The 19,309-nt window shown below is 43.4% G+C and overlaps 2 protein-coding genes across 3 annotated transcripts in view; one reads left to right on the forward strand and one right to left on the reverse strand.

Annotated features, from left to right (window-relative positions):
* GPN1 (GPN-loop GTPase 1) overlaps positions 1 to 12,265 on the reverse strand; it is a 24,056-nt gene extending 11,791 nt beyond the window's left edge. Inside the window, exons 1-9 of the mRNA XM_003125289.5 lie at positions 12,115 to 12,265; positions 11,335 to 11,428; positions 8,532 to 8,571; positions 7,683 to 7,749; positions 6,658 to 6,695; positions 2,632 to 2,710; positions 2,331 to 2,425; positions 886 to 931; positions 367 to 513 (exon numbers count right to left, since the gene is read on the reverse strand). Of these exons, the coding sequence (XP_003125337.3) occupies positions 367 to 513; positions 886 to 931; positions 2,331 to 2,425; positions 2,632 to 2,710; positions 6,658 to 6,695; positions 7,683 to 7,749; positions 8,532 to 8,571; positions 11,335 to 11,428; positions 12,115 to 12,225 (717 nt within the window). The 5' untranslated portion in view covers positions 12,226 to 12,265. The remainder of the gene's footprint in view (positions 1 to 366; positions 514 to 885; positions 932 to 2,330; positions 2,426 to 2,631; positions 2,711 to 6,657; positions 6,696 to 7,682; positions 7,750 to 8,531; positions 8,572 to 11,334; positions 11,429 to 12,114) is intronic.
* Positions 12,245 to 17,657, forward strand: CCDC121 (coiled-coil domain containing 121). Of its 2 annotated transcripts, none has more exons than XM_003125283.3 (2): positions 12,245 to 12,908; positions 13,655 to 17,657. In XM_003125283.3, the coding sequence occupies exons 1-2, from the start codon at positions 12,409 to 12,411 to the stop codon at positions 14,604 to 14,606; spliced, it is 1,452 nt and encodes a 483-aa protein (XP_003125331.2). In that variant the 5' UTR covers positions 12,245 to 12,408; the 3' UTR covers positions 14,607 to 17,657. The 2 variants fall into 2 exon arrangements, with proteins under 2 accessions (XP_003125331.2, XP_020943335.1); XM_021087676.1 differs by having other exon boundaries at positions 12,266 to 12,912.

Raw genomic sequence — 19,309 nt, forward strand, 5'->3', positions numbered from 1 at the left:
TAGAAAAGGCAAAAAGACCAAAAAAAAAAAAAAAAAAAAAACACTTTTCAAAAGGTAATGAACTACCTTTCCTTTTTCTTATTTTTCAGCTGCATCTGCAACATATGGAAGTTCCCAGGCCAGAGATCAAACCCAAGCCACAGCTGTGGCCTACACTACAGCTGTGGCAACACCAGGTCACACTATGTTAGGCCAGGGATTGAACCCACACCTCCACAGCAACCCAAGCCACTACAGTTGGATTCTTAACCCACTGCGCCACAGCAGGAACTCCTGAACTTCCTGTCTAAAACAGGTTCAAAGGCAGCCCTTTGGGTCAAGAGGTTATCTGGAAGAGTGACGGCATAAGCAGGAGAGACAGTTTACCCTGAGTGAGCTGTAAAACTCATCTAACACCAGGCTCATTGAACGAGTCAGGTTACTGACGTATGTAGTCTCTTGATTCAAGGCATCTTGGAAAGCCTCAAAATCCTGCATCCATTCCACTGCAAAGCTGTGATCAATGATGTCAGTCTGGAGCAGAGAGAAGTCAACTATCAGCAACCAGAAATGAAATCAGACAGTGGAAAAAAAACTTCTTCAGTAAGTGGTGACAGCAAAGAGCAATCATTCATATATTTTCTTTATCTGCTTCCCCTGTTTCCTCTTCCACTCCAACAAGCCACTAACTCTATCAGGCCCAAAATTACTTTGGAAAAGAATCGGTGATAAATATTCATTCAATTTGATTGAATCCATTTCCTAGCAGTGCTCATGACTTTGCTTCAGGTTAGTGTGAATCTGTCTCCAGCATCTGAAATAATTCTTCTCACCTACCCAAACTTCTAATAACACAAAGTTCTGATGAAAAAGAAATATTCAGTCACAACAAAAGAATCTACTTACTTTATTCATGACCACAATAAAAGGCAGCTTGGTTTTGTACAAGATGCTGAAAATCAAACATCAAGGCATTATTAGTAAAAGCACTTAAGCTCTTGCTTGCCTGTGAGCCGTCTGATGGAACTGAGTTCAGATTCTAAATACAGGTATCGATTCTTACACAGCACTCACATTTTCTCCCCTCCTAAGCAGGAAACCACCACCACCATCAAGCAAACACCACACATACACACTCTCTCTCTCAGAGTAATAATGCTTTGGTACTGATCCTGTGTGTGTTGTTTACCAAAAAATTGTCCTTTTTTTAAGGGCCACACTCTAGGCATATGGAAGTTCCCAGGCTGGGGCTTGAATCAGAGCTGTAGCTGCTGGCCTACACCATAGCCATAGCAACTCGGGATCCACTCGATGCCTGCAACCTACACAGCTCTCGGCAACGCCAGATCCTTAACCCACTGAGTGAGGCCAGGGATCAAACCCACATCCTCATGGATACTAGTCAGGGTCATTACCACTAAGCCACGATGGGAACTCCAAATAATTGTCTTTTAAACCATTAATATGAAGACAAAATCATACCATCAAACATTAGATTCTATTTGGACTAAGATTTCTTGTGTCTAACAGGAAGGGACATTCCTTGTCATATCAGAAGAGACAAGTCAGGGAGTTCCCGTTGTGGCACAACAGAAATGAATCCAACTAGGAACCATGAGGTTGAGGGTTCATACCTGGCCTCGCTCAGTGGGTTAAGGATCCGGCGTTGCCGTGAGCTTGGATCCCCCATTGCTGTGGCTGTGGTGTAGGCCGGCAGCTGTAGCTCCGATTAGACCCCTAGCCTGGGAATCTCCATATGCATGGGTGTGACACTAAAAAAAAAAAAAAAAAAAAAAAAAAGAAGAGACAAGTCAGGGTGACTACTTTTGCATACTCCCAAAATAAAATTCAGTGTTAATAATGGCCTGCTTTGCTCCTCGGTCTAATGCACTAACATAGGCTAGTGAAACATGTCTTTCCCCTCCTAATGGCACCACCACACTTAGGGAAACACGTACATTTAGAATTATGGATGAATGTTTTTATTCACAGTCTTTCCTCATGTTATAATTTCACTCTTCCTATCACAACACAGAAAAAAAAAAATCACTTAGACCAGGGGACTCTAATCTATTCAGAACTGGATTTCTTTCAACTGGGGACAACTACCAGAGGGTTCACATTCATTCATCACCGACTCTGTAACAAACAAGGAAGGAGGATGAGAAGGTGCTGCTAGAGAATGCCAATGGTATATGTGCTTCTTTTCCCTCCCCAACCCAGAGCCACTAAAGGCAGTGGCGAATCTGAATGAGTACAAATCTAGGGGCAAGGACTCAGCACTGAACAATGAAGGAAAAACGGAGACGTCGCACTTTGACATAACACTGTGCCCAGTCATGATGAATTACCTGCAGGCATAGAGCATATTGGACATGAAGGTCACTGGATTGGTACTTCGAGAAGTGTCCATTACGTAAACGACAATCGTTGGAAACGAGGATGCCTAAAGCCACAAAATAATCAAAGCTTTAGTCAGACAGATTTTTGACCTGTCCCCAAACTCTTTTCCTACCTTCTGTCGCAAGGAAAAACCACATGAGCAGGCGTGCAGAGCGCTATGTCTCTATCCCTAGGATCCCAGGCCATAAGTAGAAGCGTCTCCTGTCTGGCTCTCTACCTACTCTCTGTACCAAGTCCTCGAATACTCACCAGGGCCTCAGTGATGATTGTCCCAGAAGCTGACCAGGTGAACACTTCAATCTGTCCAGGTGTGTCAATTAAGACATACCTGTGTCAAAAAAGACCATTAACAAAGTTTTTATTTATGCATTCTCAAAGATATTCCATCCCACAAAACAGGAACATCCAGAAGTTCCCTTGCGGTACAGCAGGTTAAGGATCCGGTGTTGTCACTGCAGTGGCTCAGGTCATTCATTGCTGTGGCACAAGTTCAATCCCTGGCCCAGGAACATCCATATGCCTCAGGCATAGTCAAAAAAAAGAAACCAACAAACATTAACATCAGGTTATTGAAGATTGATATAACCTCTTCATACTGCTCAGTCTCCCTTTTTCCCATTGCCCTAAAGTGCACACCCCCTTCCCCCAGGCTTTGTTCAATGTCCAATGTTCAGGCCAATTGGCAGGGGCAGCAAATGATCACAGAGAAAACACACAGTTTAGAAACACACTGCATTAAAATGGGAGATAAGGGGAGTTCGCTGGTGGCTCAGTAGGTTAAGGATCTGGTGTTGTCACTGCTGTGGCGAGGGTTTGATCGCTGGCCTGGGACCTCTCACATGCCACAGGTATGGCCAAAAAAATTTTTTGACATGGCAGATAAGCAAAACCAGAGTAGAAATCTCTCAGGAAACAAACCAGTTACTTAGGGTGCCAGTGAAGAAAAATGGAGGGGAAGGAGGAAGAACAGGAAAGCAATAACTAAAAGAAGAGGGTCTCTTCCTGCGGGGATGAATCGTTCTAAAACTGATTGTGATGACAGCTATATAATTCTGCAGCGATACTAAAAGCCAAAGCACTGTACAATTTAAATGCGTAAATTGTATGGAATATAAACTATATCTCAATAAAGCTGTTTTTAAGAGCACAGATTGAAGATTCCCTTGTGGCACAGAGGGTTAAGGATCCAGCATTGTCACTGCAGTGGTTTCAGTCACTGCCATAGCATATGTTCAATCCCTGGCCTAGGAACTACCACATGCAGTGGCTATGGCCAAAAAAAAAAGGCAAAGACCCACACATTATGCGGACAATTAACTGACAACAAAGGAGCCAAGAACATACAATGGAGAAAGGAAAGTCTCTTTGAGAAATGATGCTGGAAAAGAGAGACACACGCTAGAAAATGAAACTAGACCACTCCAGACACAAAAATTAATTCAAATGGAATGAAAGACTTGAATCTAACACCTGAAAGCATTAACTTCCTGCAAGAAAACACAGGTGGTAAGCTCACTGACATCTGTCTTAGTAAAGTTTTTGTGGGTCTGACTCCAAAGGCAAGGAAATCAAAAGCAAAAAGAAGCAAGTGGGACTACAGCAAATGAAAAAGCTTCTGCATGGCAAAGAAAATCATAATCAATACTAGGAGTTCCCGTTGTGGCCCAGTGGATTAAGAACCCAACAGAGTCTCCATGAGGATGTGGGTTCAATCCCTGGCCTGGTTCAGTGGGTCCGAATATGTAGACATTTCTCCAAAGAAGACATACAGATGGCCAACAGGCACATGAAAAGATAACAATCACTAATTATTAGGGAAATGCAAATCAAAACCACAATGAAATTATCACTTCACACCTGTTAGAATGGCTCTTATCAAACAGATAAATAACAAGTGCTCAATAGGATGTAGAAAAAAGGAAACTGTCATACACTGTTGGTAGGAATATAAACTGGTGCAGCTTCTATGAAAAACAGTAGGAAAATTCCTTTAAAAATTAAGAATGGGGAGTTCCCATCGTGGCGCAGTGGTTAACGAATCTGACTAGGAACTATGAGGTGGCAGGTTCGGTCCCTGGCCTTGCTCAGTGGGTTAAAGGATCTGGCGTTGCCGTGAGCTGTGGTGTAGGTTGCAGGCGTGGCTCGGATCCCACGTTGCTGTGGCTCTGGCGTAGGCTGGTGGCTACAGCTCCGATTAGACCCCTAGCCTGGGAACCTCCATATGCCGAGGGAGAGGCCCAAGAAATGGCAGAAAGACCAAAAAAAAAAAAAAAAAAAAAAATTAAGAATGGGGGGAGTTCCCTTTATGGCTCAGCAGTAATGAACCCAAGTAATATCTTAGAGACACTATAGATCCAATGATTCCACTTCTGAGTACTTACCCAAAGAATATAAAAACACTAATTAGAAAAAATATAAGATATATATATTTGGATAAAAAACCACACTAATTATTAAAAATAAATAAATGCACCCCTATGTTCAATGCAGCATTATGTGCAATAGCAAAGATATGGAAGCAGCCAAAGTGTCTACCAATGAACGAATGGATAAAGAAGATGTAGTTTATACACAATGGAATGCTATTTAGCTATATAAAAAAAAAAGAGAATAAAATCTTGCTATTTGTGACAACACGGATGAACCAGACGGTATTAGGCTAAGTAAAAAGAAGTCAGAAGGAAAAGGACAACTATCATGTGATTTCACTCATACATGGAATAATCTGAAAAAGAAAGGAAAGAAAGAAACGGAAGGAAAGGAATGGGGGCGGGGGAACCCCACCAACCCATCAAAAGAAAGCTCACAGATAACAAACTGGTGGTTATGAGAGGACAAAGTGGCTGTGGGTGGACAGAAGGGATGAAGAAGATCAACTGTATGAGGACAGATGGTAACGGGACACTTGGGGGTGACCACTGTGCAATGTACACAGAGGTCAAATTATGTGCACCTGAAACTTCCTTTTTAAAAAAAAGGCAAAAAATTTGAATAAACATGTCTCCACTTCTCCAAATATATACCAATGGCCAAGAAGTACACTAAACGAGGCTCAACATAATTAATCATTTAAGACATACATATCAAAACCACAATGTGATACTACTTCCCACCCACTAAGATGCTTCCAATCAAAAACAACAAGTACTGACAAGGATGTATGGAAATTGGAACCCTCAATACACTGCTGGTGAGGATGTAAATGGTGCCTGCAGCCACCAGGAGCGTGGAGGAAAGGAGAACCCAGGGACCACTAATGAGCAGGGTGTTTCTCTTGGAGAGGATGAAAAATGATCTGAAAGTATGTCATTCTGATCAACACACAACTTTGTGACTATGCTAAAACCCACCAAATTATGTATTTTATTTTATTTTATTTTGCTTTTTCAGGGCCACGCCTGTGGTATATGGAAGTTCCTAGGCGAGGCGTCGAATCGGAACTGCAGCTACCAGCCTACACCACAGTCACAGCAACATGGGATCTGAGGCACGTCTATGACCTACACCACGGCTCATGGCAATGCTGGATCCTTGACCCACTGAGCAGGGCCAGGGATCGATCCCAAGCCCTCGTGGATACTCACTGGGTTCTTAACCTGATAAGCCACAAAGGGAACGCCCTGATACTTTTTAAATTAAAAAATATTCTCTCCAAATCATGTAAATTATATTAATTTTAACAAGGATTGAAAGATATTTCAGAGACTTTAATGCCTACAATCAAGAGAAGGCAAGTGGATAAGTGAATGAGTCCACATTCATTTACCTCCTAAGAAGCCAGGAACATATTCCAACATGACTGGGGGCGGGATACTATTACATTGAGCTCTACACTGTAGAGCATCTTTTTTTTCTTCCTTTTTTCTTTTCACAGCCGCACCTGCGGCATATGGAAGTTCCTGGGCTAGGGGTAGAATTGGAGCTGCAGCTGCCAGCCTGTGCCACAGGCACAGCAACGCAGGGTCTGAGCTGTTTCTGCAACCTACGCCGCAGCTTGCAGGCAACACCAGATCCTTAACCCATTTAGCAAGGCCAGAGATTGAATCCACATTTCCACATACGCTGTGTCAGATTCTTACCCCAATGAACCACAACAGGAACTCCTACACTGTAAAGCATCTTAACTGTCTTCTTGCCCCCGATTTTTTCAGTTAACATAGTTTCATCTCAAATTATACCCTTTCAGAATTTGACAGCATCCCCAAATAACTTCAAAAAACTGAGAAACATTAGAACTACAAAGTATTAAACAGGCATTAGACTGAAACCACTCACTTAGATGTGTTCTGGGCCTTCTCAATGAATTTCATCACCTAAAAGAAAAAAATGCCAATTACAACAGGATCCAAGTTCAACAAGAAAATCACAGGGCTCTTTCCAGAGTGGCCCACCTCTTAGGCATCATAAACCACTGATTCTCTATGTTCTCCGCCTGAGGATACCAACTAACAGGCTCAGGGAACCAAAGAAACACAGCCACATCTGCAGACCCACAACATTCTGGAACACAGGGCAAAAACCTCAGGAGTTAAGATTTGATCACTGTCAGTAACAAGTTAACAGCCTGTCTCATTAAGTGAAATCAGGGTAAAAAGTTAATGGTTGCAAAACACTTTGTTTTGTTTTGTTTTTTTTTTTTTCTTTTTCAGCTGCACCCTCAGCATATGGAAGTTCTTGAGCCAAGGATCAAATCCAAGCCACAGCTGTGACCTATGCCACAGCTGCGGCAATGCCGGATCCTTAAACCCACTGTGTCACAGAAGCAACTCCTCCAAAAGACTCTTAAGGAAGTAGAATATGACAGAGAAAACCTAACAGACGACAACCACTTGTCACAAGTAAAAAGCCCATTATTGTTCCATGCCTCCATCTCACTCCCCATCCCTCCACCTTACCCTCAGGGTAATACTGCAAGCCAACAACAGTTCCAGAAGAGAACCCAGGGAGTTCCCGCTGTGGCGCTGCAGGATCAATGGTGTCTCTGTAGTGCCAGGACGCAGGTTTGATCCCCAGCCCAGTGCTGATTCCTGGCCTGGGAACTTCATATGCCACGGAGTAGCCAAAAAAAAGAAGCCAGGCCTCTTGGGTGTCTGTTTTACTGGCTGCTGCAATTGTTCAATGTGAAGTCTCTCACTCTGGTGATCATCCTCTCACAGCCTCCTTCTCTGTCCATCAAAATGCCTCCTTATGCTCTATACTGACATGCAGCTGGACTGCCCTTCTTTCCCAGTGTGGTCAAGCTAAGGCATTTAAGAGTCACAGGTTTTGACACAGCCACGTCTACATAAATAAAGACATACCTGATCAAATCTGGTAGCAAAGAGATTGAGTGAGGTCACTATGCCGCCGTTCGGTCCAAGTCCATACCTAGACACTAAGTTGAGGATTTAAACTGCTTATAGATCAGTTTAAGTGATAAAGTTCATATCTAGATAATCTGGCACCCAAAAAAGCACATTACATTAATGTTCCATTGACTAGTATGTACCACAAAATCTTACTTAACCCCACTGAGAAACATTCATTATTGACATCTAGCTCACTCATTGGTAACATTTAGGGATGGCCATGCAAAATGGAACCAAAATGGAACAGAGAGATGTGTCAGGCAGTGACAGCCTGATAGCATTAACCATGAAAACCATCTCTATACCACCCCTTGCACTGGTCTTCCTACTCATTAAACCACCCGTGGATTAGAATTAGTCTTCTTACCTAGACTTACCTACAGGAAAAGTAAGTCAATTCACACAGCAAATGGACTAAGAGTTGATTCTACTAATCTTTGAGTTTCCCAGTCTAAGAAGATGATGGCCAATGGATGTATGGACCAGGACAATATTATCTTCTAGGACCCAGACACACCCCCAGCCAGCCTCTCATTCTCCATGCTCTCTAATTACAGCAGCCTGCTGTTTGAGACAATGGCAGAAAATGGAACTCACAAGCTGAGCGAGGATTTCTAATCACCTACAATGCCTCTCCCCATATTCATCCTCCCTCCTCTCCATAAAATTACTTGAAAGCGATCAAGTGCTTTTACTGGCATATTTCACAAAGAAAGGCACAAACACTTTTTCAAAGCCACACAATATATGGACTGTAACTAGCCAGGGATGAGCCAACCAAGCAGATGTGGAAAAGGATACTGTTTCATGACTTCTTTATACTTCACAGTGTCACGAATATCTGGGGGGAAAAAAAGAAAGAATGAGCTGGAATTTAGCACATAAGAAACAATACAGGAGTTCCCATCATGGATCAGTGGTTAACGAATCCGACTAGGAACAATGAGGTTGCGGGTTCGATCCCTGGCCTTGCTCAGTGGATTAAGGATCCGGCGTTGCCGTGAGCTGTGGTGTAGGTCGCAGATGCGGCTCAGATCCCGAGTTGTTGTGGTTCTGGCGTAGGCCAGTGGCTACAGCTCCGATTTGACCCCTGGTGTGGGAATCTCCACGGGCCGCAGGAGCGGCCCAAGAAATGGCAAAAAGACAAAAAAAAAAAAAAAAGAAAGAAAAAGAAACAATACAATTTAAGACTCTCCACCCATAATATCTAAGCCACAGGTCTCTCAAGTCATCTCTGCTTTCTCTAAGGAAACAAATCAGTTTCTCTCTTAGCACCCGAGTTACTTTTCAAATCTGTTTTCTAAATTTTCAAGCTAAGGGAGTTCCTGTCGTGGCTCAGTGGTTAACAAATCTGACTAGGAACCAAGAGGTTGCAGGTTCGATCCCTGGCCTTGCTCAGTGGGTTAAGGATCCGGCATTGCCATGAGCTGTGGTGTAGGTCACAGATGCAGCTCGGATCCCACGTTGCTGTGCCTGTGGCATAGGCCGGCAGCTACAGGCCCAATTGGACCCCTAGCCTGGGAACCTCCATATGCCGTGGATGCGGCCCTAGAAAAGGCAAAAAGACAAAAAAAATAATAGAATAAATTTTCAAGCTAAGATCACAGAATTGTGATAATCAAAGAAGTAAGATCAGGAGGAGACTAGGAGGACAGAAGGTATCCTCTAAGTACCTTCCCTCCCAACAAGAAACTGAAACTAGCTTTTGAGGCTTCTGTTGTCAGTACTGTCTTCTAGCAATTTCTCCAGCTTCACACTGGTTCCCTTCCTTACAGCCAAGGATAACTGCTAAGTAACTGCCAATAAAAATGTTAGGCTAGGAGTTCTCTCAAGCTACAGTAAGGATGGTCTGAGACAAGGAGGAAAGTTATATACAATTTAAATACCTACTGACCACATTCATAGAAAAGGGGAGCTAAATCAAGAAAAAAGGTTTATTTCCTTACTCTTCGTTTACTGATAACAAAAGTAATACAGATAATATTTTTATAAAGGTTGGAGTTCCCATTGTGACACAGTGGAAGCGGATCCGACTAGGAACCATGAGGTTGTGGGTTTGATCCCTGGCCTCGCTCAGTGGGTTAAGGATCTGGTGTTGCTGTGAGCTGTGGTGTAGGTCACAGACATGGCTCAGATCCCTCATTGCCATGGCTATGGCCTAGGCCGGCAGCTGTAGTTCTGATTCGACCCCTAGCCTGGGAACCTCCATATGCCATGGAAGCAGCCTGGAAAAGGCAAAAAGACCAAAAAAAAAAAAAAAAAAAAAAGTACTAACTTCCGGTGCTAATATGAATAAATGCTAGGGATTTATACACAACGTTATAAATGTAATGAGCACTGTTCTACACTATAAATGAAAGTTGCTAAGAGTTCTCATTCACAAGGAAAACAAACTTTTTTTCTATTCTTTAATTTTGTATCTATATGAGATGATAAATGTTCACTAAACTATGGTAACCACTTCAGGAGTATGTAAATCAAATCATTATGCTGTACAACTTCATCATATACAATGCTGCATATCAATTATACCTCAATAAAATCAGAAAAAAATTATGTGGATGGAATTTAAAATTTTAAAAATTGATCTGTCCAGTAATATCTAACCAAACCTATCTAGCAGTCAGCAGACCTTCTCCATCAACTATTAGAGTTCCATCCTTTAAGTGAAACGATGGGAACTTTTTTTCCCAAAACTCTTCCCATAATGATTTCTGCTTCTTAATACAAAGTTTTCCTTTATCAGCACTGGAGTACAAGCTTAATAGAATTAAAAAGAAACCAGTAGGGAAAAGCCTAATACCCAGGAATAGTCTGTGGAGATCAGGATGCCTAGATCCTATCAAGAATCAGGACTCTGCATCATATCCATTCTTAATCTTTTTTATAGTCAAGTCTGATGATAACAGGGAGGGAACGTCTCGCACAACCACATACAGGCATATTTACACACATTTCTCCATGTAACTTTGAAAGCAAACTACTGCAGTAAGCAAATTACTGTTCAAGACACTCATGCTCCAAAAAAAAAAAAAAAAAAAAAAAAAAAAAAAAAAAAAAAAAAAAAAAAAAAAAAAAAAAAAAAAAAAAAAAAAAAAAAAAAAAAAAAAAAAAAAAAAAAAAAAAAAAAAAAAAAAAAAAAAAAAAAAAAAAAAAAAAAAAAAAAAAAAAAAAAAAAAAAAAAAAAAAAAAAAAAAAAAAAAAAAAAAAAAAAAAAAAAAAAAAAAAAAAAAAAAAAAAAAAAATCATCCAAACTGGAAGAAACTATAAAAACAAGGTTTATGTATCAGAGCCTGCTGAAGGATTTACAGCTTAGAAGCCAAAAGACTGACTTTCTGTCACTTCATTTTCCCAAATACCATAGTCTCACACCCTAAAGTCAAAGAGAGGTAATGAAAATGGTAGGTGATAAGGAAAGAAATTTAGAAAGGGGGAAGGAGTAAACAAAGAGAAAATGATCATCGGGAAGAAGCCTAAGGATGCTAGCAAATCCAAGGGAAATGCTAGACAACATCAAAAATGAAAGCATTTAAGCCTGATGGATAGGCTGACAGTTTTCCACTCTCTGAGAAACTTCACACCAGTTCTGGTACAGTTTACTCACCAATATTGGCAGGAAAGGGAACTTCATGCACAGCTGGGTCCAGGTTGATCACATAAGGTGGAGAGCCTTGACTATGCAGATGTCCGGTGAGCCTCTGCAGAGATATGGAGAGAGGGATAGACTGAGACCAAGAGGCATGATACAGAACCAAGAGAGAACTCCCACCCCTCTATCCAACTTACCAGAGGAATTTTGCACTTGCATTTCCCTCTACCTTAAATATCCACCTCTGATCTCCACCTCCAACAATCACTCTCAGTTGAATGCAACGTTTCTTCATCACACATCGTACTCTCCATCAAGTATTGACTAGGGGGGCGGGGGGGACGACGGGGTTTCCATATCTCCCACAAAACTTAAATTCCACCTAAGCGGGAACCTTGTTACTTCATTTCCGCTGTATCCCCAGTGCCTGACACACAGGAGGCACCCCAGATAGAATTCTTTAGGAATCTACACCGAAAGCCTGTGTGCTAGCACTGTATTACCTGCCAGGATTCCTTGTAAGCCTCTACCTTTGAGGAGTTGGCCGACAAGACAATTTCAAGTACGGTCATACCTCGTAGGCACTGAGGGGGCTCAGAAAGAGGCTAAATGAACCCAAGTGAGGATCTGAGAAGGGTTCACCGAGGAAGGAACCGGAGTTGCTGGCAAGACCCTAAAAGCCTGGCGCCGGTACCCTCCAACTCCCCAGAGATCTCCCTCCCTTTCTCCCTGGCCTTACGCCCGCCACAGACAACTTCCACCGCGCCCCTACTCCGCCCGCGCCGTGTAGGTCACCTGTACAAAGGTGGTTTTCCCAGACCCCGCCATTCCCAGCACCAACAGGCACGCCGGAGCCCGGGGACCCCCGGAAGCTTGCGGCACCGTGGCAGCTTCGGGCGCAGCCATCTTGCTCCTGGCTCCGCCCACTCGACCATAGAGACGGTCGTAGCTAGAGAGACTCCCGCGAGGTTCGGGACGCTGAATGAGACTAGAACCAAACCGAACCGAACCGAACCAAACCCAACTGGCCCGGGAGGGCAGGACCAAGGGGAGAGACGTGCGCCTTAGTGTCTGTCCGTCCGGACCCGGATGGGGGCCCAACTAGGGACAGAGACGGGGAGGTGGAGACACTGGGACGACAACTGGAAGGGGTCAGCCCCAGAGCAGCTCACCGTCGTCGGGCGAGGCCTGCTAAGGACACAGCTGCGGACCCCAGGCGGGTGGGAGGACAGGGGACCCCCGGGCTCACACAGTACGAGAGTCAAGAGAGGGCGTTTTCCTGCCGACCCGCTGCGAGCAGGAAACCGAGCCGCGGGAGAACCAGCCGCTAGGGCTGGTCCGGCAGCCGAGGAGGTTAAGCGGCTCAGAGCTGGACAGGCCAGGACCCGGGCTGTATGCGAGCCCCGGAGTTGCTGGGCCGCTCCGAGACCTCCAGAGACCCGTCGGGAGAAACTGGGAAAACCCTCTAGACTGCGACGCGGTGTCCGCGTGTCGCCGGCCCCCGGCTCTAGCGCTGGCTCCCTGACGGCCTCCCCAAAGGAGCTGCGCCGAGGCTTGGGGGAGGAACGTTTGGTTGCCGAGTTTGTCAAGTAGGTACTGAAGGAGCGCATCCCTCCCCTCAAAGCGCCTTGGGCACCCGGAAAGGTGGTGGAAGAGCCGAGCCCTATGCCCTAACTCCCGACCGGCCAGATGGCTTCTGCGGCCCTTCGGAGTGCCTGTAGTGTGCAGTTAAGCCTTGAGATCTGGGTTTCAAGCCCAGGTTCTGCCACCCGCTGGCGGTGTATATTGTGGCCAGGCCACTTAAGTTCTCTAAACCTGTTCTCTCCTCTTTACATTTGAGATACTACCTCGCAGGGTTGCGGTGAAGGCGTAGTGTGGGTTGTAAACTACACTCTCAACGTCTTTACCCTTAGTCCTATTCCCGATGCCGGTGCCTTGTGTGAGGAACATCATAGGTGCTTCCAAATATTTGTTTTTTATTGTTGTTTGTCTTTTCTAGGGCCGAAGCCCTGGTATATGGACGTTCCCAGGCTAGGGCTCTAATAGGAGCTGTAGCTGCCAGCGTATGCCACAGCCACAGCAATGCCAGATCCGAGCCGCGTCGGCGACCTACACCACACACAGCTCACGGCAACGCTGGATCCTTAACCCACTGAGCAAGACCAGGAATCGAACCCACAACCTCATGGTTCCCAGTCGGATTCGTTAACCCCTGAACCATGACGGGAACTCCAGGGCTCCCAAGTATTTGGGATGTGGAGGTACAGGTGTGCATTTTTAAGATTCTTTCCTAACTTTTCCTGATGGGGGAATGTCTCGCTTGTTCTTCCTTCAGATTGGCTGAGGACTCCAGTAGTTCCCTTCAACCAGATCTTCGCTTCCTAAATAATTTTCTCAAGCCAGAGAAGCTAACAAAGAGAGAGAAGAGGTTTAAAGAAAAGGCAATAGTAGAAATGATGAAGCTGGACAAGCAAATCAAAGAAACTCAAATCCGGCTAGAACCTATAATGGGGGATACTAGGCAGCTGCTTGCAGAAAAGGCACATGTCAAGAAGGAAAACCAGTTCTTTCTGGAATACCTGACCAAGCAAACAGAGGAGTGTAAACAGCGAATTGAGAAGCTGTGGAACGACTATTTACACCAAAGTGGGGAGATTGAACAAAAGAGACAAGAATTAGCCTCTAAATATGCAAAGAAAAAATCAGAGCTTAAAACAGAGCTCCTGCAGAAGGAAAAGATCCTGTCCAACTTGAATCAGCAGTTGGAGGCAATGAGGGACATTTCCATAGTAAAGGAGAACCAGGAGAGAGAAATTCGGACACTGCAGCAGGAGATAAAGAAAACCCAGGCTGAGACAGCTGTAAAGAAACAGGCTGTACTGGTTCAGTTCTTCCAGGAAAAAGCATTACTGGAGGCACAACTGAGCGAGCTAGACGCAAGGCAGTTGGGAAAGAGACCAACAAAGGAGCTGAACAGCAAGAACCAAGCCTTAGAGAAGGCAGCAAAGCAGTATGCTTCCGAGTTCCATGGTAGCATCAACAAACAGCACCAGCGGTTACGGAAGGAACTACCACAGCTAATTCAGAAATGCCAGAAGTTGGAGGCTACTCACAGCCATTTAAAGCAGCAGCAGCAGCTGCTGCAGCAGGAGCAGTGGTACCTGGAATCCTTAATCCGGGGAAGGCAACGACTCCAAGAAAGGCGTAATCCATGCCCAAGACAGGGTGTTCCAAAGACCACACTGAACCCTGCCCTGGGCACCAAGTCAAGGATGCATCCAAAGTAATTTCTAAATAACACTAAGTCAGGACTAGAACAAGGGTTTTTAGGTGCTGCATAACATAAACCTGGTTAGGAAGCCTTTGGGATCTCAGGTTGCTGTGGTAAAATAGCCACCATGATGTGTTAATGTGAAGGATTAGGTGCTTTTTCCAGCAGTGGTGCTAGATTATTTACTAGACTGGCTTCCCTTAGAGTTAGGTTTTTCTTTAATTAGGTCTTGGTAATAAACAGGTTCTTCCTCACATCTCCAGATAGCCCCGTATCATTTGCCGAAAATCCACACGTGGAAGAAACTAACTACCTTAAGAGAACCACCTTGAGGAAGTGAGAGGAAAACAGTTGTGTGATGTGTTTCACCTATAGCTAAATTAGGTTTCTTTATAGAAAAAGCCCCCCCTGCCCCAAAGTATAGCATTTCAGATGGTTACATTCTGCTTTCTGCCCGTAAACAACCAACCTCAGTGTAACCTCACTCCTTTGGCCACCTTCACAGACAAAGGCAAGGTGTTTTTAAGCTCTTTGTAAAGTCTGTGCTCGTGATCAGTTGGCTGCTTCTATAGTTTCCTATGATTGAAAAATACTCTAGTAACAGCAAGTGTAATAAGCCGTAGAATGACTTTCTCTCTGATGCTCAACCCATACAATTTTAGCTTTGTGTGAACTGAGAAGATAGGATGTATGCATACCTGGTCAGGTTTTCTGTGGAGAAATATCTCTAGCCTGAATGAGGTGACTGAATGCTTCTGCCTGTTTCAGGAAACTATATCAAAAGAAAGTTTTCATATATTTGGAGAACTTTTAAAAGAGTCTTTTGCCATCTCTTTCCCCAGCAACATCCTAAATTCTAAGATGACATGTAAGATGATAAAACATTCACTAGAGTACCTTCACTTTAGGTCTCTTATTACATTTTCTTACGACATAGGCAGTTATTAGTCCTTTTGTTATTCACATTACCCTACATTTATGCCCCTTCAGTAGAACTAGGAATAGTATTTTAAATCAATATAGACCTTTAGGGCGTTATATTTATGTCCCTTCAGTAGAACTAGGAATAGTATTTTAAACTAGTATTGACCTTTAGGGCACTTAGGACATACTGATGATTAGATCAGAGGCTTCTTCAAATGCTAAATTCTGGTACAGAAATATAGCCTCATATGTTTACATTGCTCCTCTATGAGAAAACATAGTCAATTTTATGTTTTCCAGAAATTGTCGGTGATGAAAAACTTCATCATAATTTTCCCAGATTTGTTTTCTTCATATGTAAAATGAATTCTTGTACAATTAGATTCCAAAAAGGATTCTGCCTCAATGTGCCTTTAACTTTTAGCTTTAACAATTTTTCTGTTTTATGCGTAATGTCTTAATTCTTAAGTTTTTCCTATTGAAAATAAAAAACTGATGGTAATATACCCAATGGCTTCATTATTGTTCCAATGTAATGTACTTTCTACTTCTTACCAACTCTGCATGTCTGCTTCATACTTCAACTGCGTAAAAATGCAGTTTTGGTGCAAAAAGTAGAATATTAGGTAGCACATTCTACCTTAACCTGATTCAGTGGACCTGAAAGTATAGACAGCGCATTCAAAAACATGGTATCCAAGATACACTTGAAACCCCCATTCTGTTGATGCAAAAACCATAGGAAAGTATGTGACTAAGGATGATAAGGAGTTGGAAAACAGGAGGGGTGAATTTTATTATTCTGCTGTTAATTCTCCCTCCTGCCAGTGCTACCCCAGTGATCTCATTCAGGAGTGAATAACCTCCATCCTGTCTCAGTTTATTTTGGATTCCTCTCATCCCAGATAACGGATCTGATCTGGTGCACTGTTTCTGGCTGTCCCTTTGAGAAGGAGGCCTCTGAGGGCTTGAAGATGGGTGAGTCATCTGATAAAGTCCCCCGGAAATTCTTATCAGCAAGCCAGCAGCAAGTTGGCCAACTAGGATCTTAGTCTACTTTTTGTCTGCTTTCCTATGCCAGAAAAGAGAGGGTGATGTTACAGAAAGTGCGTTTAGATGGAAAAGACTTCTGAGGTGAAATTTAGTTTAAGATTTAAATGATAAAATGAAGCCTTCAATATAAAAGTTGGGGAAGAAAACATTGCAGGCAGAGGGAACATGGGAAGTTTAGTAGGATTAAGAACAGATGAGTCAGGCGTTCCCATTGTGGCTCAGTGGTTAACGAATCCGACTAGGAACCGAGGGGTTGCAGGTTTGATCCCTGGCCTTGCTCAGTGGGTTAAGGATCCGGCGTTGTCGTGAGCTGTGCTGTAGGTCGCAGCCGTGGCTCAGATCCTGCATTGCTATGGCTCTGGTGTAGACTGGTGGCTACAGCTCCGATTCGACCCCTAGTCTGGGAACCTCTATATGCGGTGAGAGCGCCCTAGAAAAGGCAAAAAAAGACAAAAACAAAAATCAGAAGCGTCAGTGTGGCTAAGCATTATTAGGTAGGGAATGGCCAGAGAACACAGGTGGAGCTGAGGCAGATGAGACTAGGAAGGTTAATGGTGGGAGCAAGCAGGCCTTGCAGGACAAGGTAAAGGGAAGGACTGTTACTCTAAGTGCATCAGGAAGACATTAGGCTTTGAGCAGGTGAATGAGGTCTGATTTATAATATAAAAACCTCACTACAGCTCTACAGGGAGTGCTCCAAGCCAGTGAAAAGCAGAAGAAATCCAGTTAGGGAGCTCTTAAAAAGGCAAGAGGTGATGACTATTCGGAATGGAATGGCAAACATGGAGGTGAACAGAAGAGAGAGGACGCTTGGGTGAGGGAAGATGAAGCAGAAGTAAAATTCCTCAAGTGGCTTTTTGAAGAAGGAGATGAGCAGAGTATTTTCTCTTTCTTGTTGGTGTGAACTGATTTATTAAATGAAGCTTTTCAGACATACCAAAAAATACGTAACACTCACTATCCATTTGGAAAATAAGAACTTACCATTCACTCTGGATCCCAGAAGCACTGCCTAAATTTGGTGTTTATCATGCCTATGCATGCTTTCATGCTATTTTTCTCTATTTTATTAAAATACAAATCTAAGTACTATATTTGTATAGTCTATATAAATATACTTATATTCCTATATATCCATAAACAATAGAGAGCATTGTTTTTCCATGTTTTCAAACCTTCCACAAATGGGATTCCTGATGTATCGTGTAACTTGCTTTTCTCAAACCTTATTTTGGAGATGTATTCATGATACAAGAAGACCTGGTTCATCTGACAGCGGTATCGTATACCCAGGGATGACAACCACAACTAACCCATTCTCTGATGATGGACAAACAGGTTATACAGGAGACTGGGCTCACGAAGAGTCATGATATTGTATCATGTCTCAAAGAATAGACATATTTTGCTCATATTACAGTCTCAAATACGTAGACCTTCCTGTTGGTAAACAGTGTTTCTTGGGGTGAGCCAGGAAATCAGCATCTTCCATGTGATGCTCTACCATGCCCTAGAGCGGCCTTATCATCTACATCTAGCTGGAAGAAGGGGAAAGAAAGCATGGAGTGACACCCATCACTTCCACTCACATTCCAGTGGAGAGAAGTTAACTGACTGCCCATCACCACAGGGGAATTGGGTGGACAGCTGGGAAGCGTATTCTAGCTATTTCTCCTGTAATCCTGTAACTCTGCAAGATGAAGCCAATTTTGCTGGACAGCCAGTAGTGTCTGGTACAGGATGTTTCCTGTATGTATTGGAAATTAGATGGTAATATCATTCTTGTGGGTATCTACTGGAACGTTGGGCAACAGGAGTTTCTCTGCCTAGACCTAGATGTGAAACTGCTGAGTCTTCAGGGCACATCTTCAATTTTAAGAGCTCTTGGCAATTCATTTTAAAATGGATTATACCAGTGTCTATTCCAAACCATGCAGGGAGTTCACACTGCTCCAAAATCTAGTTACACCTGAAACAGTCCAAATTTGGTGAGTATTACTCTAATGAATTTGGTTAAAAAACTAAAAAACTCAAAAATAAAATTAGGATCATCTCCAATGAGTCCTGCTGATCCCTTGCTCAGGTAGGAAAAATAAAAGGATTGCCTGTGAGGGCCCTGGATGAAGACCGGGCAAGTTTAACCTCAAACCAAATAGGCACATATCTGAGTTACTGGGAGTTCAGACACTGCAATATGAATTTCACAATAAAGTGAGTTACCTGAATTTCTGCTGTGACACAGTGGGTTAAGAATCTGACTACAGGAGCTCCCGATACGGCTCAGTGGGTTATGAACCCAACTAATATCCACGAGGATGCCAGTTTGATTCCTCGCCTTGCTCAGTGGGTTAAGGATCTGGTGTTGCCACAAGCTGCGGCGTAGGTTCGGATCCCTCGTTGCTGTGGCTGTGGCATACACTGGCAGCTACAGGTCCAATTCAGCTTCTAGCCTGGGAACTTCTGTATGCCATAGGTGTGGCCCTAAAAAGCAAAAAAAAAAAAAAAAAAAAAAAACAAAAAACCTGACTGAACAGCTCAAGTCACTGAGGAGGCACATATTCAATCTTCAGCTTAGCACAGTGGGTTAAAAGCTCTGGCACTGCCACAGCTGTGGTGCATATCACAACCGCAGCTCAGATCTGATCCTGGCCCAGAAACTCCACATGCCAGAGGGTGGCCAAAAATAATAAACAGAGTCACCTGAAAGTCATACAAAATGTATGTTAACACGACACTGTAGTC

This window comes from Sus scrofa, chromosome 3 (assembly GCF_000003025.6).
Source record: "Sus scrofa isolate TJ Tabasco breed Duroc chromosome 3, Sscrofa11.1, whole genome shotgun sequence".
Taxonomy (NCBI): Eukaryota; Metazoa; Chordata; class Mammalia; order Artiodactyla; family Suidae; genus Sus; species Sus scrofa.

What these genes read in the sequence shown, in the direction of transcription:
- CCDC121 (XM_003125283.3), top strand. Translation starts at nt 12,409, where the DNA reads ATGGGGGCCCAACTAGGGACAGAGACGGGGAGGTGGAGACACTGGGAC. An exon ending in TTGGTTGCCGAGTTTGTCAA is followed by an intron (nt 12,909 to 13,654) that starts GTAGGTACTGAA and finishes TTCTTCCTTCAG; the next exon opens with ATTGGCTGAGGACTCCAGTA.